The 18,314-nt window shown below is 39.9% G+C and overlaps 1 protein-coding gene across 1 annotated transcript in view; it reads left to right on the top strand.

Moving 5' to 3' along the window:
• The window catches only part of ptch2 (patched 2), a 116,238-nt gene that overhangs the window by 66,531 nt on the left and 31,393 nt on the right, over positions 1–18,314 (top strand). The window contains exons 9-15 of the mRNA XM_020519125.2: positions 1,026–1,157; positions 3,261–3,416; positions 4,528–4,626; positions 5,136–5,261; positions 8,119–8,237; positions 9,177–9,582; positions 10,989–11,301. Coding sequence (XP_020374714.1) covers positions 1,026–1,157; positions 3,261–3,416; positions 4,528–4,626; positions 5,136–5,261; positions 8,119–8,237; positions 9,177–9,582; positions 10,989–11,301 — 1,351 coding nt within the window. The remainder of the gene's footprint in view (positions 1–1,025; positions 1,158–3,260; positions 3,417–4,527; positions 4,627–5,135; positions 5,262–8,118; positions 8,238–9,176; positions 9,583–10,988; positions 11,302–18,314) is intronic.

Raw genomic sequence — 18,314 nt, 5'->3', positions numbered from 1 at the left:
ACAAGACTGATTCAAAGAAGACATTTTCAGTTAATTTCTGTCTCATAATGGCCCAGTTGATTCTGGGAATTCAGAGGAGTGTAGTAAATAACCCTATGCTGATCTTCCAAAGTGCTGATTGAGTGTGGAAAAGGCTTAAATACAGTCTGTTTAACTGAAGGAATCCATGAATATTTGTTCTCAACATTTTTCGGTAATTGGTTCCATTATTTGAAACTTTTATGCAAATAAGATCCTTTAAAAATAAGCAAAAGTACAGGTAACTGCACTCTTGTGGCAAGGAGTGTGCAGTTGTTAAAGTCTCGATTCTACACAATGATGCTCCCAGCAATATTTTGAGAGACCAGGCTGGAAAGATTGATTATTTAAAAGAATTTTTGTATGGTTGGTGTGGACATTTCTTTTGGAACATGACTGTTCTCCACCAGCTTACTGATGTCAAAAACTGTGAGTCACCATCAATGCTCTTGAAAATCCATTCCAGTTCTACAATGATTAAGTTGGTAGATGCAGTGTGCATATTTTACTGAGCCATGTAGAGCAGCAAGGTACCCACGTTGATCCATGGCCTGTTTTTGAGCTATCAGTGTCACCCATGGTAGCAGCGATTGTGTTGCAAGAGCCCCAGGGTCTTGCTTTTGAGAGAATGTTGGCAAGCTGTTCTCTCGTCCTCACCACACATCCACACATGGACATCTTTCAACTTGAGCCTTTGTACTGCAGTCAGTAGTGGGAATGCCAGCTGACTTTGTTCTCCTTCTGAACCAGAACATTGGGGTCAATTTAGCATATCAACTCCTACCCTGGTTTAGATCAGCCAACTCACCAGAGACCAGTAATCAACTCTGGAACCTTCTGCTGCATATGGCTCAGCTATGCAATTCCATACCGCCTAACACTCAAGGTAGCTCTTTGCTCGTCAGGGAGCAATTATGAATTGTCGTATTTTAGAAGAATAAACCTTACTACCAAGTAGTGAAGTAATACTGCTGTGTTTAGCTTCACATTTGATTTTTTTCTGGTAGGTAGTGCATCAGGTGGTGCCTCAGAATTCCTCTCAAAATATCCACGCCTTTTCTACCACCACCCTTAATGACATCATGAAGTCTTTTTCAGATGTCAGTGGCATTCGAATTGCTGGAGGATACTTGCTAATGGTAAGCACCTTTTTACTTCTTTAATATTAATGTCAATTCTGAATGTAATGCTGTAAAAAACTAAAACTCATAGTGGCTCAAGGGTTAGCACTGCTGCCTTGCAGCACTAGGGACCTGGGTTTGATTCCAGCTTTGAGCAACCTATTGTGTGGAGTTATGCATGTTCTCTCCGTGTTTGCGTGGTATGTTCTGGTTTCTTCCCACAGTCCAGAGGTGTTCAGGTTAGGTGGATTGGCCGTGCCACATTGCCCTGTAGTGACCAGGGATGTATGTGCAAGGTGGGTTAGCCGTGGGAAGTATGGGGTTACGAGGATGTAGTGGTCTGAGTGGGATGCTCGTCAGTGCAGACCCAAATGGCCTATATCTGCACGGTAAGGATTCAACTTCCACTGATGCAGTGTGGGTTTCAGTTTATCTCAGATTGATAATGTTAGGAGAATACTCAACAGTTGAGGGGACATCATTCGTCATTTATCAACATCATCTGACCCTTCAGATTTGTAGCATTCTTAAAATGCAGCCTCATCTTGGTATTTTCCTTTAGCAATATATTCACATTTCGTTTGTGCCGTCTCCCTGGCTCAACTTCACATTATAAATTCCAATATCCATTTTCTTCTGGTGGAATTACATACTTTGGCTGGTATTGGGCCTGCAGTGCCTTATTTTTCCATCACCAACCCCTGAGCCTGTACTTCAGAGCACAGTGCTTACACGTTGTTATTTAATTGAATCATAGAGTTGAAGTACTTATATGCAATAGTCGTTTTTAGTACTTGGGAGTAATGCTGAAAAAAAGATGTATTTTATCAAAGCTTCTCATGTATTCATCAAGAAATATCTGTTCTGTGAATCGTCCTGAGAAGTGCAAGAGGAAAAGCTTTGAGAACATGTGACTTTTTTCAGTAATACTTTAAAATGATGACTGAACTTTGTCAGTGTGTCCTGATCCAATTGTCCCCTACTCAGTAACCAGTTTCACTTTGGGCTTGACTTTTCATGTGTCACATATGGGAAATTGGCTAGTTTTATATAGCTCAGGATCATGGATATAATTTTAAAGAAAGAAAAAAATTGCATTAACGGAGCAATTTCATGATGCCAGTGTATCCCAAAGTACTTGTCATCAGCATCCTTATTTAAAAATGGACATGATGCCAGTCGCATTGTGCACTTTTATCCCAAAGTGCTTGACAGCCAGCTAATTACTTAGAGGTGTAGCCATTCTTGTTTTATATGCAAAGCTGACAGCCAATCTCCATACAGTTAGGCATCGCTAACAGCACATGAACAAAGTAATCTGGTTGAGAGAAAAATATTGATAAAGGCACAGGGAGAGCTCGTTTCACTTTTCATTACCGTAAGGTGTGAGTGGTAGGGCCTCAATTTGCTGTCAGCATAGAATCATCATAGAAAGAGGCCATTTGACCCACTGAGACTGCACCAACCCTTTGAAGAGCATTCCATTCAGACCCCACCCGAGCCCGTAACTCTGCATTTACCGTGGCTAATATTGCGTAGCCTGCGTATCTACAGACAGCATGGCCAGTCCACGTAACCTATACATCTTTGAACTGTGGGAGGAAACCGGAGCAACCATGGAAACCCACACAGACACAGGCAGAATATCATAATAATATCTTCAACAGTACAGTACATGCTCAATGCTGCATTAAAGTGCCAATGTAGATTACATGCTTGATTCCATGAGCGATGTTAAAAGCCCCAGTGACTGACCTTGCTGCTCAGAGGTATGAATGCTATTACAGTGCCACAAGAGCCTTGTCCCGGTAGCTTTGATATTCTATGTTAAACAAGATATTTGTTTAACGGCAATCAGATGGAAGAATCTAACCTGTTTACACTTGGAGCAATAGTGTGCGATCCAATTTGAATTCCAGTGACATTGAAAGAATTTGTAATTTCAATCTCCGGACATTCCAAAGTGTATCACAGCCACTTTTGCACCATGGTCATCTGGGACGCTGATTCCCTACCAGTTCTCTCCACAGATCTCTGACTGATTGATGTTTGTTTCCAGTTTGTGTTTTTGTTTTATTCTTTGCTTGTTGTATGCTGATCTTTCTTTTCTGACTCCATTAGTTGGCATATGCTTGTGTGACCATGCTGAGGTGGGACTGCTCGAAATCCCAAGGGGCTGTGGGACTAGCTGGAGTCCTTTTGGTGGCATTGTCAGTTGCTTCAGGACTTGGGCTGTGTTCACTCCTGGGCATATCCTTCAATGCTGCAACCACCCAGGTATATAATTCAATCTCTCACTCTTTCCCTTCCCTGGATCACTGCCTAATATTACTTAACAAAGTTAATTATTACTTTTGCAGGGGGGGAGGAAAGTCAGCTGCTTACGACTTTAAAAGAATTAAGTGAATTTTATGCATAATAGATTTGTATGTAATACTAAATGTCAGGTTGTGCCATGGGATCAGTCCTGGGCCTTAATTATTTACAATCCATATTAATAACTTGGATGAAGGTGCCATGTGTGTCATATCCACATTTGCTGATGGGTAGGGAAGTAACTTGGGAAGAGGATAGAAAATATCTTCAAAGTTACACATGCACTTTAAGTAAGTAGGCAAAAACTTGGCAGATGGAATATAAAATGGGAAAATATGAGGTTGTCTACTTTGGCACAGATAACATGCATGTGCAGCATGTAATTGGGTAGTCAAATGGAATGTTGGTGTTTATTGCAAGGGAGGTAGAGTATAAAAGTGTGGAAATTTTGCTAAAACTTTAAAGGACATTGCTGAGACCACATCTGGAGTGTATGTACAGTCTGCTCTCCCTCATTTGGAAAAGATATGCTTGCATTGGAAGCAGTTCAGACCAGGGTCAGTGGGCTGAATCCTAGGATGAAAGGGTTGGATTATCAGGAAAGTGTGAGTAGGTTGAGCCTATATTCATTGGAGTTTACAAAAATGAGAAATAATTTTATTGAAACATACAAGATTCTGAGGGGGCTTGGTAAAGTACACCCTGTGAGGATGTTTCCCCTTGTGAGGGGAATCCAGAACTCAGGAAAACACAGTTTAAAGAAAAGGTCCACCCACTTCAGATAGAGATGAGATGGAATTTCTTTTTTCAGACAGTCATTAGTTATTGCAGTTCCCTTCCCCAGAGAGTAGCAGAGGCTGAATTATTGAATATATTAAAGGTTGGGTTAGGTAGATTTTTGACTGACAAGGGAACTAATGTTTATTGTGGTTAGACAGGAGAGTGGAATTAAGGCCTCGATCATGTAGATCAGCAATGATCCTATTAAATGCCATAGCAGGCTGAAATGCAGAATAGCTTCCTCCTTTTTCTATTTCTTATGATCTTATTTCTTTCCATTTCTTGGATCTAGGTATTACCATTTCTGGCTCTGGGTATTGGCGTCGATGACATGTTTCTCCTGGCTCACGCATTCACTGAGACTGGTCAAAATAAGAACATTCCTTTCAAGGTGAATGCAAATCTGCTTAGAATGTGGATACTATAGTTCTTTACTCCTTTATTTTTATTACTGGGATGCTCAGAGTATATTATAGCAGGTTTTTTCAGAAAACATATTTCTTTATCAACAAGTTTGAATGGGTTGGTAATAGAAAAATTAGAGAATCAAACTTATTTATTGAAAATCAAGAGTACCTTTTATGTTAGCCTTGAAGAACTGCTTGTGCCATGGAGCTGACACATATCTTGCACACATAGAAGTGATTCTAATGTAAATATGTTGACTTAACATGACTTAGGAATGCCGAGTTAAAAAGTATTCTATCAAAAGCTCACAATTAGTGACTGTAGCAAATTCACATTGGGAATGTCGCTGGATTCCACATCCAAAATGAAAGCAACAAAGACTTCTGTCTTTGCGTGTGTCTTCATGTGTGTCATTCCTGTAAGTATTATCAAACTTATGCTGTTCAAAACTTTTATGACACTTTGTTCTGAACATTTTATTTTGTGCTACAGGACAGGACAGGAGAATGCTTGAGACGGACAGGGACCAGTGTTGCCCTCACGTCTATTAATAACATAATTGCTTTCTTCATGGCTGCTCTGATTCCCATTCCTGCACTTCGTGCTTTTTCCTTACAGGTAAGTGAATCATATACAGTGCCTGGATGGTTTAGAAAGTGCTCAGTATAAAGGCTGTGCCTTTTTGTAGAAATATTCAATCTATTTGTGTATTTATATTGTGGGGGAGGGATCTTGGTGAAGGGTAGAGGGGTGGAGATGAGGGTAGATTAGGGCTTTGAAATTCTTTTGCTCCAGGTGTTACACGCTCCTTTGAATTTATCTTCACCACCCCTGTTGCTTGCCTGCAGATGCCTGCTGCAGCAGGGGCTTAACTGTCTGGTAAACAACAAGGCAGTTTATCATTAGGTGTGTGAGAAAGGAGGGGTCTCACTTTTTGGATGTGAAGAGAAAAAAGGGCGAATTGATTGAAACCTTTGTGATTAAAAGAAAAAGTAGCAGTATTGCAGGACTGGCACGACATCAATATAAGTACTTGTTTTCCTTGGCAGTGCACAAGATTTGGAAGTTCACACATCTTTATCCAAATAAGAGCCTATCAAGAAAAGCAACATTCAGTATTTTTCCCCCCTTTTTGAATCCCTCTTCCTACAAAGCTAGCCATTTCTACGTGAGTAGATAAGATAATTGCAGCTTCCCAGGAGGTGTCTTTGGACAATCTGCTGGTTTTTGCAATTCCTTACTGCAGCAGTCTCTATAAAACAAATTGCCAATATTAATTTTTAAAACGTTTAACCTCATGGCAGCAAGAAGTAATTCCCTTTTGGAAACTGACTACTGCAGTTAAACTGTTAGCTAACCCAGTTGGAAGCTAATATAAAATACTCCATAGTTCACATATTTAATAATGTGATTTTAAAAAAGCATCCACAGACATGTTAAAAGTTAATGTTAAAACACTGAAACAAAAAATAAAATACTGTGGTTGCTGGAAATCTGAAACAAAACCAAAAATGTTGGAATCACACAGCAGGCCAGACAGCATCTATGAGAAACAAAGGTTGTTTCGGGTCAATGACCTTCCATAGAACTGGAAGCATTTATGAGGTGTAACCATTTCTAAGCAAATGCAACACCTCGAAAATATTGGGGAGGAAAGAGCAAATGGGAAGATGGGTGAAAGACAGGGGTGATTAACTGCAAAAGGGATGATGGTGCAAGACAAAAGGGGAAAGTAGTGGCACAAGTAAATAAAGAAAAGACGGATCCAGAGGAAGAATGAATGGTCACAGCAGAAACATTACTCGCTCTTGTTGTTTAAAGAAATGGGAGCAGTAGAATTGGTTTAAATGTTGTTGAACTCACATCTTTGAATCTGAACAGTTGAGTCTGTGGAAAGAGGTTAACTTGTTTGTAGGTTAGATATAAATCTGTTCTTTTGAAGAGCTGAGAAATCAATTTTTAAGAATTTGACATTCTCTAAATAAGATTTATGAACTATGAGATCCTTGTAGCATTGACATTTAAATTGGATTACTGTCTGTTTAGAGGGATTAGATGATGCTTTATTTTCCTTGGTAAAATTGCCTTTGAGAGGGGAACCGTTCAGGGGTATGATTACTGTCATATGGCAATCTGTAAACAAGAGGTGAGTTTCATTCACTTTTATAAAATGGTCTTTTTTGGAAATAAAGGCTAAGGAAAATGTCCTTAAATACTTACATAAAATTGAACTAAATTTCCATAAACAATTGTTTTCCTGTTCTATGTCACTAAATCAAAGTATTAGGTGTTAAATGCAGTTGCACTGAATATACTGCAGTCCTACTGGCTAACTTTAACTGGTGACTTGGCAAAGCCTGGGAGTCACTGGTTGAAAAAAAATACAATGGGAATTAAGTAGCAAGAACCTGACAGGCTTGAACACTGGGCCAGCCTTTAAACAGGCCTCCAACTTGCACAGCCAAGGTAGTTGGCATAAATGATGGGATATATCATCTACAAGTCAGTTTCAGCTATGTGATCTGCCTGAGCTTACTGGGTGGTCGGGGAGATAATAACATATTATAATGTCTGCCCCAGGCAACCCCACCCCCTCCTTTTTCACTTACATCAGACTGCTGTGACCTTAGGAGTCCCCTTCAGATTAATGTTTATCTAGAGGAGGGGGTGTGGAGAGGGGGGCATTTTTGGGGAGCAGCGATTTCTTGCTTGAAATCCTTTAGTGATTTAATATTTTCTTTGGCTTCGTACACGGATTTGGTGAGGTCTGGAAATCAGTTGTAGTACAACTCACTTAAAGCTAGAAATATCTTGGTTAGAAATCAGAAACTGCTGTTCCCTGAACTCTTTGCCTGAGGCCTAGTCCTACAGTGAAGCTATAGGTTTACAATTGTGCTCCTTTCGAATCTTAAAGGGACATTTAGCTGGTATTGCCAGACAGCGTAACAATTAAGTCAGCAAATCAAGAGTACTGTGTGCAATCAACACCAAAGGCATTTGACACAAAATAAATATACTTTGCTTGGAAAAGTGAGTAGCAGAAATAATGCCAGATGCAGTCTCTTTGCCAGTAAGGGGGCGCAGAAGTGGAGTTTTCATGGTGAGCTACTGATTTGCATCAAAAATGAAAGTCTCTCTCCTCATATCCCTGACCTGACTAATATCCAGAGCTTTTCACAGTTCAGGATTGACAAACGTTGAAATCTCAGCAGGTCTGGCAGGATCTGTAGAGGAGAAAACAGAGTTAACGTTTCGGGTCCGGTGACCCTTCCTCAGAACCGGGCCCGAAACGTTAACTCTGTTTTCTCCTCCACAGATGCTGCCAGACCTGCTGAGCTTTTCCAGCAATTTTGTTTTTGTTCCTGATTTACAGCATCCGCAGTTCTTTTGGTTTTTATTTAAGTGTTGAAATCTAACTGGCAGTCTGCAATTGTACTAGAACAGTACTAATATCTTCTGTTACTGTCCATCACAGGCTGCGATTGTGGTGGTGTTTAATTTTGCCATGGTGCTCCTCATCTTTCCTGCCATTTTAAGCCTGGATCTTCATCGGCGGGAAGACAAAAGGCTGGATATCTTTTGCTGCTTTTCTAGGTGAGGATTATTTTTAATGCAGGTATGATTGTTGTTCACTATGAGGGCTGCAGTGGGGGTCTAATGGAATGGATTATGAATGGGAAAGAATGGAAAGATGTAGGAATTTAAAGCTTTGCTTATCAAGACATGGCGGTGGTGAAATTGATCAATGTCAGTAGCGCAACTGGGCTAAGTGTAAAGCACCAACTCATTTCACACAACTCCCAATCATCTTTTTCATTGTACTTTCTGGCGCAGTACATGAACATGAACATAGAACATAGAACAGTACAGCACAGTACAGGCCCTTCGGCCCACGATGTTGTGCCGACCTATTATCCTACTAAGATCAATCTACCCTGCATACCCTACATTTTACTATCCTCCATGTGCCTATCCAAGAGTCGCTTAAAAGTCTCTAAAGTATCTGACTCCACTACCACTGCCGGCAGTGCATTCCACACACCCACCACTCTCTGTGTAAAGAGAGTGCTGGTGTGCTATTGTTTCACTATCAAATATTCTGCACTACGGTGTTCACAGTTTCGATCCAGTTAAGTTCCTCATGTTGAAGAGGTCAGCAGGGAAGGAGAGAAGGAAAAACCTGTAGAGGTGGAAAGTTCTCTTCATGTCTGATCCGTTAAATTCTTGGCCTACGTTGTATTCTTAATCCTTTAAATCACAGAATGGTACACAGTCATTTATGAATGCTGCCTCATTTTCTAATCAATAATCTCTCCAATAATTTCATGTCAGGAATGAATTCAGGGAATAGTTAGTAACCATTTGAGTTTGATTCGCATGTCTTATGAAGATGGCTGAGTTCCTCAGTAATACTACTAGATCATAATCACTTCCAGGCATGCATTGTTGCCGTTCAATGTTTTGTTATACATGAAAATGAATAATAACATTTATAGAATGGATTACATGTGAAAAAAATCTTTTATTTTTCAGTCTCTGCTCAACACGAGTGATTCAGGTCCGGCCACAAGAGTTTGCAGATGCAAATGATAACCATAACTTCCATCCTTCTCCATATGGTGGGCCAACATTTACCCACAGTACACAGATCACCACCACAGTGCAGGCCTTCACCCAGTGTGATCCCACTGGACAGCACATTGTCACCATAATTTCTCCAACTTCACGCATCTCTTCAACTCCTTCTATCATCGTGTCCCCAGCAGACCAGGTTGGCTCACAGGGGATGGAACCCACCAGTTCAACCAGGGACTTGCTGGCCCAGATGGATGAGGCAAAAGCCAGCAGGCACTGTGTTCAGATGCCCTTTGTCAAGTGGAATCTAGCAGACTTTGCACGGGACAAGTACGCTCCACTTCTTCTCAAGACAGAATCAAAGGTAAACAATTTTCAGCGACACTTCCTGTGTTTTTTTGTATTACTTTGATGATGATATCTTCTCACATTATCAACCCATGACTTTGGGCAAATACGCCGCACAATGTGGTAATTACTTACCTTTAGAGAAAAGAGGATGGCAGTTAGGATTTAGTTAACCTGAGTGTCACTGGTAGAAGATTCTTATTCTTAGTTACTATATTGTGGATCCCTTTTGGAAAGTAAGCATTGGGAATTTTGAATATGAGCAGTATTTGGCTCTACTGGAAAGATTTTCACATGAAAATTGCCTTTTCGGCAAGGCACTAGAAGCTTGTAGAATGATAACAGCCTTAGTCACTGCCTTCAGAGCAGGAGAAATAGGGAAGAAAATCAAACTAGAACAGTTTCCACTCTTAGATCAGGCAGTACCTACTCAGGTATTACTTGGGTCAAAAACAGCTTCAAACTTTCCTCATCTTTGACCCAAGAATGTGCCTTAATCCAAAGCCCAGAAGAGCTAACTTCATTGCTTCAAAGTGGCTTCTCTTGTATAAGACTTAGACTGTTATTTGAGTACCAATTTGCAGCCAGTAGTTGTATGCAGTGACCACAGGAACTGATTTGAAATTACCATTTACTGCACTGAGGACCAGCCACAGCCTGTAAATATGTCTTTCAGGATCTGGATTAAATATGATCCCATTAGCAAAAAGACTGTCCATGCTAACTAATTCCAACATGTCTTTGATTAAAAAGAAAAGTTATTATTACTGCTTTTTCACCCACCTCCAACTCGTTTTATTCCAATTTTCAACTGTTTGGGAACAGACTCCATCCAATGTTAATGCTCAGTTTGCAGCTTGAGAGCTGAACTCATGCTTCATTTTTACTTCCTTTCCTATCAAAGACCGAAATGAGGCAGCTGATACTTCAGGGGGCTGGGGACTCGCTAAAAGTGTCTCTCTGTACCCTATCATACAATGTCATTTATAATCTTTTTGATTTCACCACCTATTTTTTTGCCATCCTGTATCTGCATTTCCTTACTTTGGCTGATAGGGAATGTTGACTCCTGACTTCTCAACATATTTGCTGCTTCTCTGGAGGGAAGTATTTTGAAGGTAATTAATTCAAGTGCAGTTCTGTTGGGCATTTAACATACCACCCCAGTAAAAGAAAAAGACCTGTCTACTAACATTAGCTTCGCCCTGTAGACTGCTCCAACTGGCTTACTGTAGAATCTGTGAAAACCAGCTTCTCATGCTCCCAGCCATCTCAATTAGCTTTTTGTCTCTCCTAAAGATTTGGTGGCAGAGCAAGCCAATATTTGTAAACACGTAAAACCTAGCTACTTAGAATAATCCCATCTGTTGAATGCTGATTTCATATTTATTTATTTATTTGTGGTTTTATTTAACAATCCAGGTTGTTGTGCTAGTCCTCTTCATGTCCTTGCTTGGGATGAGTCTTTATGGAACTACAATGGTTCATGATGGGCTATACCTCACAGACATTGTTCCTCGTGAAACCAAGGAGTACGATTTCATTGCAGCCCAGTTCAAGTATTTCTCCTTCTATAACATGTACATCGTCTCTATGGGAGGATTTGACTATCCCACATCCCAGAAGTTGCTGTACGACCTCCACAAGAGTTTCAACAATGTCAAATACATTGTTCGTGAAGAGAATAAGGAGTTGCCCAAAATGTGGTTGCATTACATTCAAGACTGGCTAAGAGGTGAGATTTCAAAGATTCTCGGACAGAAATTAACAATGAGTTGTGAACGATGTGAAAATTGGAATAGATTGTATTAATGTTCATGGGTTAAAATAAAGATAACTTAGATAGGTCAAATGGAACCAAGCCCCTACTAGTAGGTTGGAGTTAATAGACACAGCCTCACTATGTAATAGTCTGTTCCTAATCTTCTCATTCTCATATTCTTTCACATAATTCTTATGACATGAGCTTGTGAATAACATCTGTTAAGTACCACTCTGCATGGGGTACTGGAAACAGAGTTTGGTGAGTGGTGTGCTTGCAAAATAATACAGGACTGGATGCACTGGGCCTTTGTGTCAACATTAAGATACTCACTGAACTTCACAGTCATTCATTGTTTACAGAACATTTTAAGCTTTTCCTGAGAGACACATGTGCAAGTTTTTCTTTGTGGCAAACCACAGCAATAGGGTATGTATTATGCTGAGCAGTTAGAACCCCATGACGTTTTGTGGCTAGTAGTAATTTTGACCACTTGAAGCTTAATGATGCTCCCTTTGCTGCCATTAGAGTACTTTGGCCCGAGTAGTATGTAGTGTGTCATACAAATAGTAATTGGGTAACATGGAGACATTGGTCCTAGTGACACTTTCTAGTAATAACGTGTGTGGTTGGTCTTTACTTCTTGTGTGAAGGTATATCTTGGAATGTTTTCAAAGCAGCGTGTTTTCCTTAAGCAAGTACCCAATTAAAATTATAAATCCTAAATTAATAGAAAGCAGCAAAAAATATTTGCAACACATCTGCACCATGAAGAGTCCTGATAGTTTACTTGCCAACAAACATGTAAATTATTTTCAACCTCCTGATTCCAGGTAGCCCTATTCCACATTAAAAGGTACGCATTCAAATTCATTTTAAGTACCTTTCTTTCCGGTAAGAAACATCGCTCAAACTCACTGACACTAAAGTGTTTCATGGTAGTCCCAATTATTTACTTTTCTTCAGCCTTAAGCTTCCTTTATTCATGTGCAAGTTTTAACTTGTCAAATTATTAGCAAGTTTGCCACTTATGGCATTGGCTGTTTCATTGCAAGTGGGCTCTGGAAGTCAAACTTTTGAAAGCCTTTATTTTGAACTAATGAAGATGATCTCAAATGATCCCAAGCACAGTTCTTAAACTTCAACAAGGGCTTGTGATTTCTTGTGGTGTTGGGAGTTCATGCAGTCAGGTGCTTTGTCCCGCTGTCAGACTGTTGCTGATTTGATTTGATTTATTGTAGGCATATGTACCTAAATACAGTGAAATGTTTTGTTTTGCGAGCAGTACAGGCAGATCATAGCAAACAAGGATATACAGATCATAGGGTGCAAAGACCGAGAGAGGAATACAAGATTACAGTTGCATGGGAGGTGCGCAAAGCAAGATCAATATTAGCAAGCATTGTAGCTGTCAATTTGCCTCCAATGGACTAACTTGAAGAAGAAATATTGACTCTGACTGAAATGACCAACACAAAATAATACCTGGAGTTTAACCTCTTGCAGCTCATGAGAGTTCAATCTTTGATTTTCTGAACTACAACGTGGTTGACCTTGTTCTAGTTGGCCAAGGCTGCAGGGCTGGTTTTACATAATATTTAAGCCAAAACTTCCAGAGAAAACTTTTCCAAAAGCTATGGATTATTGGGCAGATCCAGCACTGAGAACAACCTATCCTTAAACTTGATATGAAAAGTGCCAGGAGAGTTTGTGTCAATGCCATCTTATTCCTTAATCCAGTTTGATAGATTCTGCTTCCTCAGCACTTTGTCTTATTTCATCTCTTTGCCTCTTATTTAAAACGTTAATGTACCGTACTCTCCTCATGAATTTTATCCATTTCATCCATGTCCTGTAAATCATCTTTTAAAGTACTTAAAACGGACCTTTATTCAGCCGAGACTCACACCTAATCTGCTGTATCTCAACTTTGGAGATGGGGCTTTTGCATGTAGTTTGTGGCTTAATTTTACAGCGGCTTGGAAGAAAACAAAGATCAAGGTAGATGGAAATAATGAAGAAATTAAATCATACCACCCATGATTTGCTCCCTTGTAGAAGAATGTGGTGTTGCAAGCCCCCTTCTTATGCTAACAATTACTGACTTGTTCTGAGTGAATAACCTGAAGAGATTCAGTGTTATTCAGTTGCCACGTCTAGATATTTCTGCAACTAATAATATTGAATAACCTTGCCATCACCTAAGGAACTGGCTTGAAAACCTTGGCTTGAATGTAGCTCCTAGAAAACAAAAGGCACTTATCTTGACAAATCTCTTGAATTATCTTCTTTCTCTAAAAATGTTGTGTAATTCTATTTTAAATGTTAATACAATTGTACCAAGTGCATACGTTAACATTACAATGGAAACAGTCGTTGAGCTAATGCACAAATGATAGTGTGCGTGGTCTCAGTCAGATTGATAGGTCATTTTTGACAGGTGTAAATAACAAAGAGACACAAAAAATGAAAATTGGCTGCACTTGTACAAAACAGTTGGCTTATCAGTTCAGATGGCAGCAAAGACTCTTTTTTTTTTCATGAAATGAAGAAATATTTACCAGTTCGACACTTCAGTTACTAGAGAGAATGTAGCAAGCAGAAAATTTAAACTGGAGAGGGAGGCCCATGCTTCTGAAAGCAGAACAGTAAATGCACAAGAAACAAATGTGAAAGTGAATACTGTGAAAAACAAGTGAATGAAAGTCTACCCTGAGAGCCATTGGCAATTTGAATCCCTACAGCATGGAAGCAGATCATTTGGCCTGTTGAGTCCAAACCAACCCTCTCAAGAGCAGCCCACCCAGATCCAACGCCCCATTTCCTGTGGCTAACCCTCCTAGCCAGCACATTATGGGCAATTTAGCGTGGCCAATCCACCTGACCTGCACATCTTTGGACTGTGGGAGGAAACCCACACAGACACAGGGAGAATGTGCATACTCCACTCAACCAGTGGCCCAAGGGTAGAATTGAACCCAGGTCCCTGGCACTGTAAAGCAGCAGTGCTGACCACTGAACCACCAAACTACATGGAATAAATGTGGGCCAAGGAGCACAGACAACCTCACTCTGTCACAATGCTACTGTGCCTAAATTGAGTAGTGCTAATCCACCCACCTCCCCATGGTTTGGGGCATTACCCTATGCTGCAAAAGTAAGGAAAAACTTGTATTTATGTCATGCTTACAGCACAGTGAAACACTTCACAGGAGTGTTTCTGTACATCATTTGGTACTGTGCAAAGAAAAATTTATTATTCCAAAAGTTTGGGTAAAGCTGTTAAAGGAATGTTTTAAAGAGGAGAGAGAGAGGTGGTGATGTTTAAGGAAGGATTAGACAGCTTTGGGCACAGATGCAAATGATGAGGTGAAAGAATTTGGCGATGCACAAAGGTCAAGGTTGAAGGAACACCGAGTTCTCAAAGGTTGCACAAAGATAAGAAGGAGCGAGGCCATGGAGAGATTTGAACATGTGGTTGAGAATTATGATGTTACTGGATTGAGAGCCAGTGTAGATCAGCAAACACAGGGTTAGGAATCAAGGGGATTTGTTTTAAGTTCTGATACAGGCATCAGAACTTTTGCTGAGCCTATGTTTCCAATGAGTAGAAGGGAGGAAGCTGACCAAGAAAGCATTGGAATAGTTGTGTTTGGAGGTAATGAAAGTATGGGTGAGGGTTTTAACACTTGGTGGACTACTTACAGATGGGTGATACTATGGAAGTGGAAATAGGTCGATCTTTCTAATGGAGAAAGCAGGAGTTTAGAAATTGTCACAACCGGCTTTTGTGAGCTTTATGTAGTTAAAGGGAAGTTGCACTGGTCAGAAATGAAAACAACAGTTGCAACTTTCAAAGAACTAAATGTGTCAAAGCTTGAAAGAAAAACAAGAGGGGTATTGAAACCTACAAATGTCTGAAGAAGGAATTGAAAAAAACTATTAATAAGACTAAAAGTTAGATATCTACCTGCACAAAGTGAGTTTGGGAAAGAATCACACACAGTATGAGAGAAATGGTCACTTTAAATGAATGTTGTAATGATGGCCTTTACTCTCAATTGTCACTGGTCCAGCTTGCTTTTCAACTTCAACAGAATGTCCTTATATACATGTTTGTAGTGTTTCAATTCAAATATTTTCCAATCAGCCTGATCAGGGACGTTATTAAACACCTCTGAGGCAAGTGGGCCTTGAACCCAAGCCTCCTGTTCCAGAAGTACAGACACTGTCACCGCACCATAAGGATCCTTGGTGTTTCAATTCATAGCTGTAATTGTAATGATATACACCTGTGACTTAACTTTCTGAACAAATTTGAGGGTGGCATATTTGATTGGGTTACAAAAGCTTGTAAATGAAGGAGCTCCATTTCTATAGAGAAAATTCAAATGCATTGTGCAAAATTGCATTGGATCCTGAAAGCTTCTGGATTTATGAGATGAGGGAGGACCATAAGACTTTAAGATTTAGGAGCAGAGCTATGCTATTTGGTCTATACAGTTTGGTCCACCATTCGATCATGGCTGATATGTTTCTCAATTCCATTCTGCTGCCCTCTCCCTGTAACCTTTAATCCCCTTACTAATCAAAAACCTATCTATCCCTGTCTTAAATGCACCCAGTGACTTGGCCTCCACAGTCTTCTGCAGCAATGAATTCCACAGATTCACCACCCTCTGGCTGATGAAATTCCTCTCCATTGCAGTTCTAAAGGGTCATGCCTTCACTCTGAGGCTGTGCCCACAGGTCCTAGTCTCTCCAACTAGTGGAAACATCTTCTCTATGTCCACTCTATCCAGGCCTCTCAGTGTTCTGTAAGTTTAAATGAGATCCTCCTCATCCTTCTAAATTCCATTGAGTACAGACCCGAAGTCCTGAACCCCTCCTCATATGACAAGCCTGTCAGGAGTTAAGAAACCATTTTGGTTAATGTATGAAATTTGGGGCAAGAATCAAGATATCATTAAGGCACTGTTTACACAGTGACTACCGAGGAATCACTGGATTTTTATGTTTATTTTTCCTATAAATAAACTAACTTTTTTACTTAATCTAAACAAATGGTCAGTTAGCAATCCCATTGGAAAATAAGGTGCTGCAAAATTTTCCATGAACAAATGCATTGGGGATTCTGAGATAATAAGGTGTAGAGCTGGATGAACACAGCAGGCCAAGCAGCGTCAGAGTTTAATAATATTTTTATTTGGATAAAATGTATGCCCAAAAAAGGCTTTAGTTTAACGAATGGTTTTTGTATAGCTAAAGTATCTTCAGTGATGTCTGATGACCTGCAATATCAATGTAATTTGCACTTGGTTCTGGATCCTTTCCTAACAGAAATAACAAAAATAAAGCCTCTTCTAATTTTCTCATCCATTTGCCTCAATGCACTTTTTTTTGTCCTTGTAAATGATAGTGAATTTCAAAAATGGTCAGGATCTATTCTTCTAAGTAAAAAAGCAACAAAGTAGTGCATACATTTTTCAAAATTGACTACTACTTTACTGGTTAAAGAAATTAACATTATAAATCAATGATAATGACTTTATTTGTGCTGGAGAGGGTAAAGAAAACTAAATCACAAGATAAGCACGTAAGGTCGGAAAGTCTTCAACTTTTGAATATTTGATTTGCTCATACAGAAATAAGCACATATTCTTTGAACTGATGCTTAGTAAGATTTCTACTTCTTTAAAGAACACAAATATCAAAGAGAGTCTCAAAAGGCCATCCTGCTGTATTTTCTTCTTCATCCTGCTGCAATATAAAAAAGAGAAATTTGTAGCACTTCATCCAGAGGTCAATTTGCCTGTGGATCAGATCCATGATTCCTAACATTTCTCCACAATCACTTCTTCCTTAAAGTCCTGAATCATGTCAGCCTAGAAGGAACGTGGCTGATACTTCTGTGACATTGTTTGCTTTTAGATGTTGGGAGGGTTTTCTAAGTGGTATCTATCTAACAACCGTGCTCATCTTCACCTTCAGTGTTTTTCTAACAGCTTTCTGAAATGCTTTTCATTTTCTCCTGCTCAGAACATGGCACTTCCTGCCTTTTGATAGACTTTTCATGGGTGAGCTCAATAGTGCCCCCTGGTACCAATAAACAGCATTGTTCTGAGGCGCTCACCAGCATAAACATAGTTGCCTCCCAGCTCTCCTGAGTATGGAGCGCAGAAATGCATTCTAAAGAGTTGAATTCCCTTCGGGGCTGATTGGGGGAAGGGAACGGAGGGCGGGAAGCACAACGACGCCTTTCTCTTTCCCCAGTAAACCTACTCGTATTACATCCTGATGCCTTGCGGGCTTGAGTTGATTGCAGTTGCGTGATTGAATGACAAGGTGTGTTTACATTTCAGCAGAATCTCTGACAGGCACCCAACACTTTGTAAAGGACTCACCATGAGGTGGGATCATTATCCTATCTCAGCCCTTTAATCAAAGACACTCATCAAAATCTCTTTACAAAGCAGCAGTTTAGCAATGTTTCTAAATAGATTTGTGTCAAGATTTCCTTCAGCTGTATTGGTACTGGTGCAGGGTTTTGTTTAGAAATACTATTATCACATTACAATTATTTTTCCATTCTCCCACCTCCCTCTCTCACATCTACACACGCTGACTTTATTCCCTTGATGAGCAATTGTACCTGCCTGTACTTGGCTTTATCTAAGTAATGTGCAGATGGAGGAGCTCACAGAACTAACACCCAGAGTTCTGACACTACCTGTGGATGTCTTTCCCTACTGTCTCTTTCAGGCAACCTTCAGTTGTGTTTTGCCTTCATATAATGAACTCACCAACACATTACCATACTTTCACCGGAGAAATGCTCAAGCTGAATATAAAGTTAGGTCATAATAATACAGCTGTTTGTTTGAAGACATATTTTGCTTCTTCTTTAAAAGAGATAAATGAGCTTGTCCTTTATACCGAATCAGAGATAGTAGGAACTGCAGATGCTGGAGAATCCGAGACAACAA

This window comes from Rhincodon typus, chromosome 10 (genome assembly GCF_021869965.1).
Source record: "Rhincodon typus isolate 14 chromosome 10, sRhiTyp1.1, whole genome shotgun sequence".
In the NCBI taxonomy this organism is placed as follows: domain Eukaryota; kingdom Metazoa; phylum Chordata; class Chondrichthyes; order Orectolobiformes; family Rhincodontidae; genus Rhincodon; species Rhincodon typus.
This window is presented reverse-complemented; position numbering and strand designations above follow the sequence as displayed.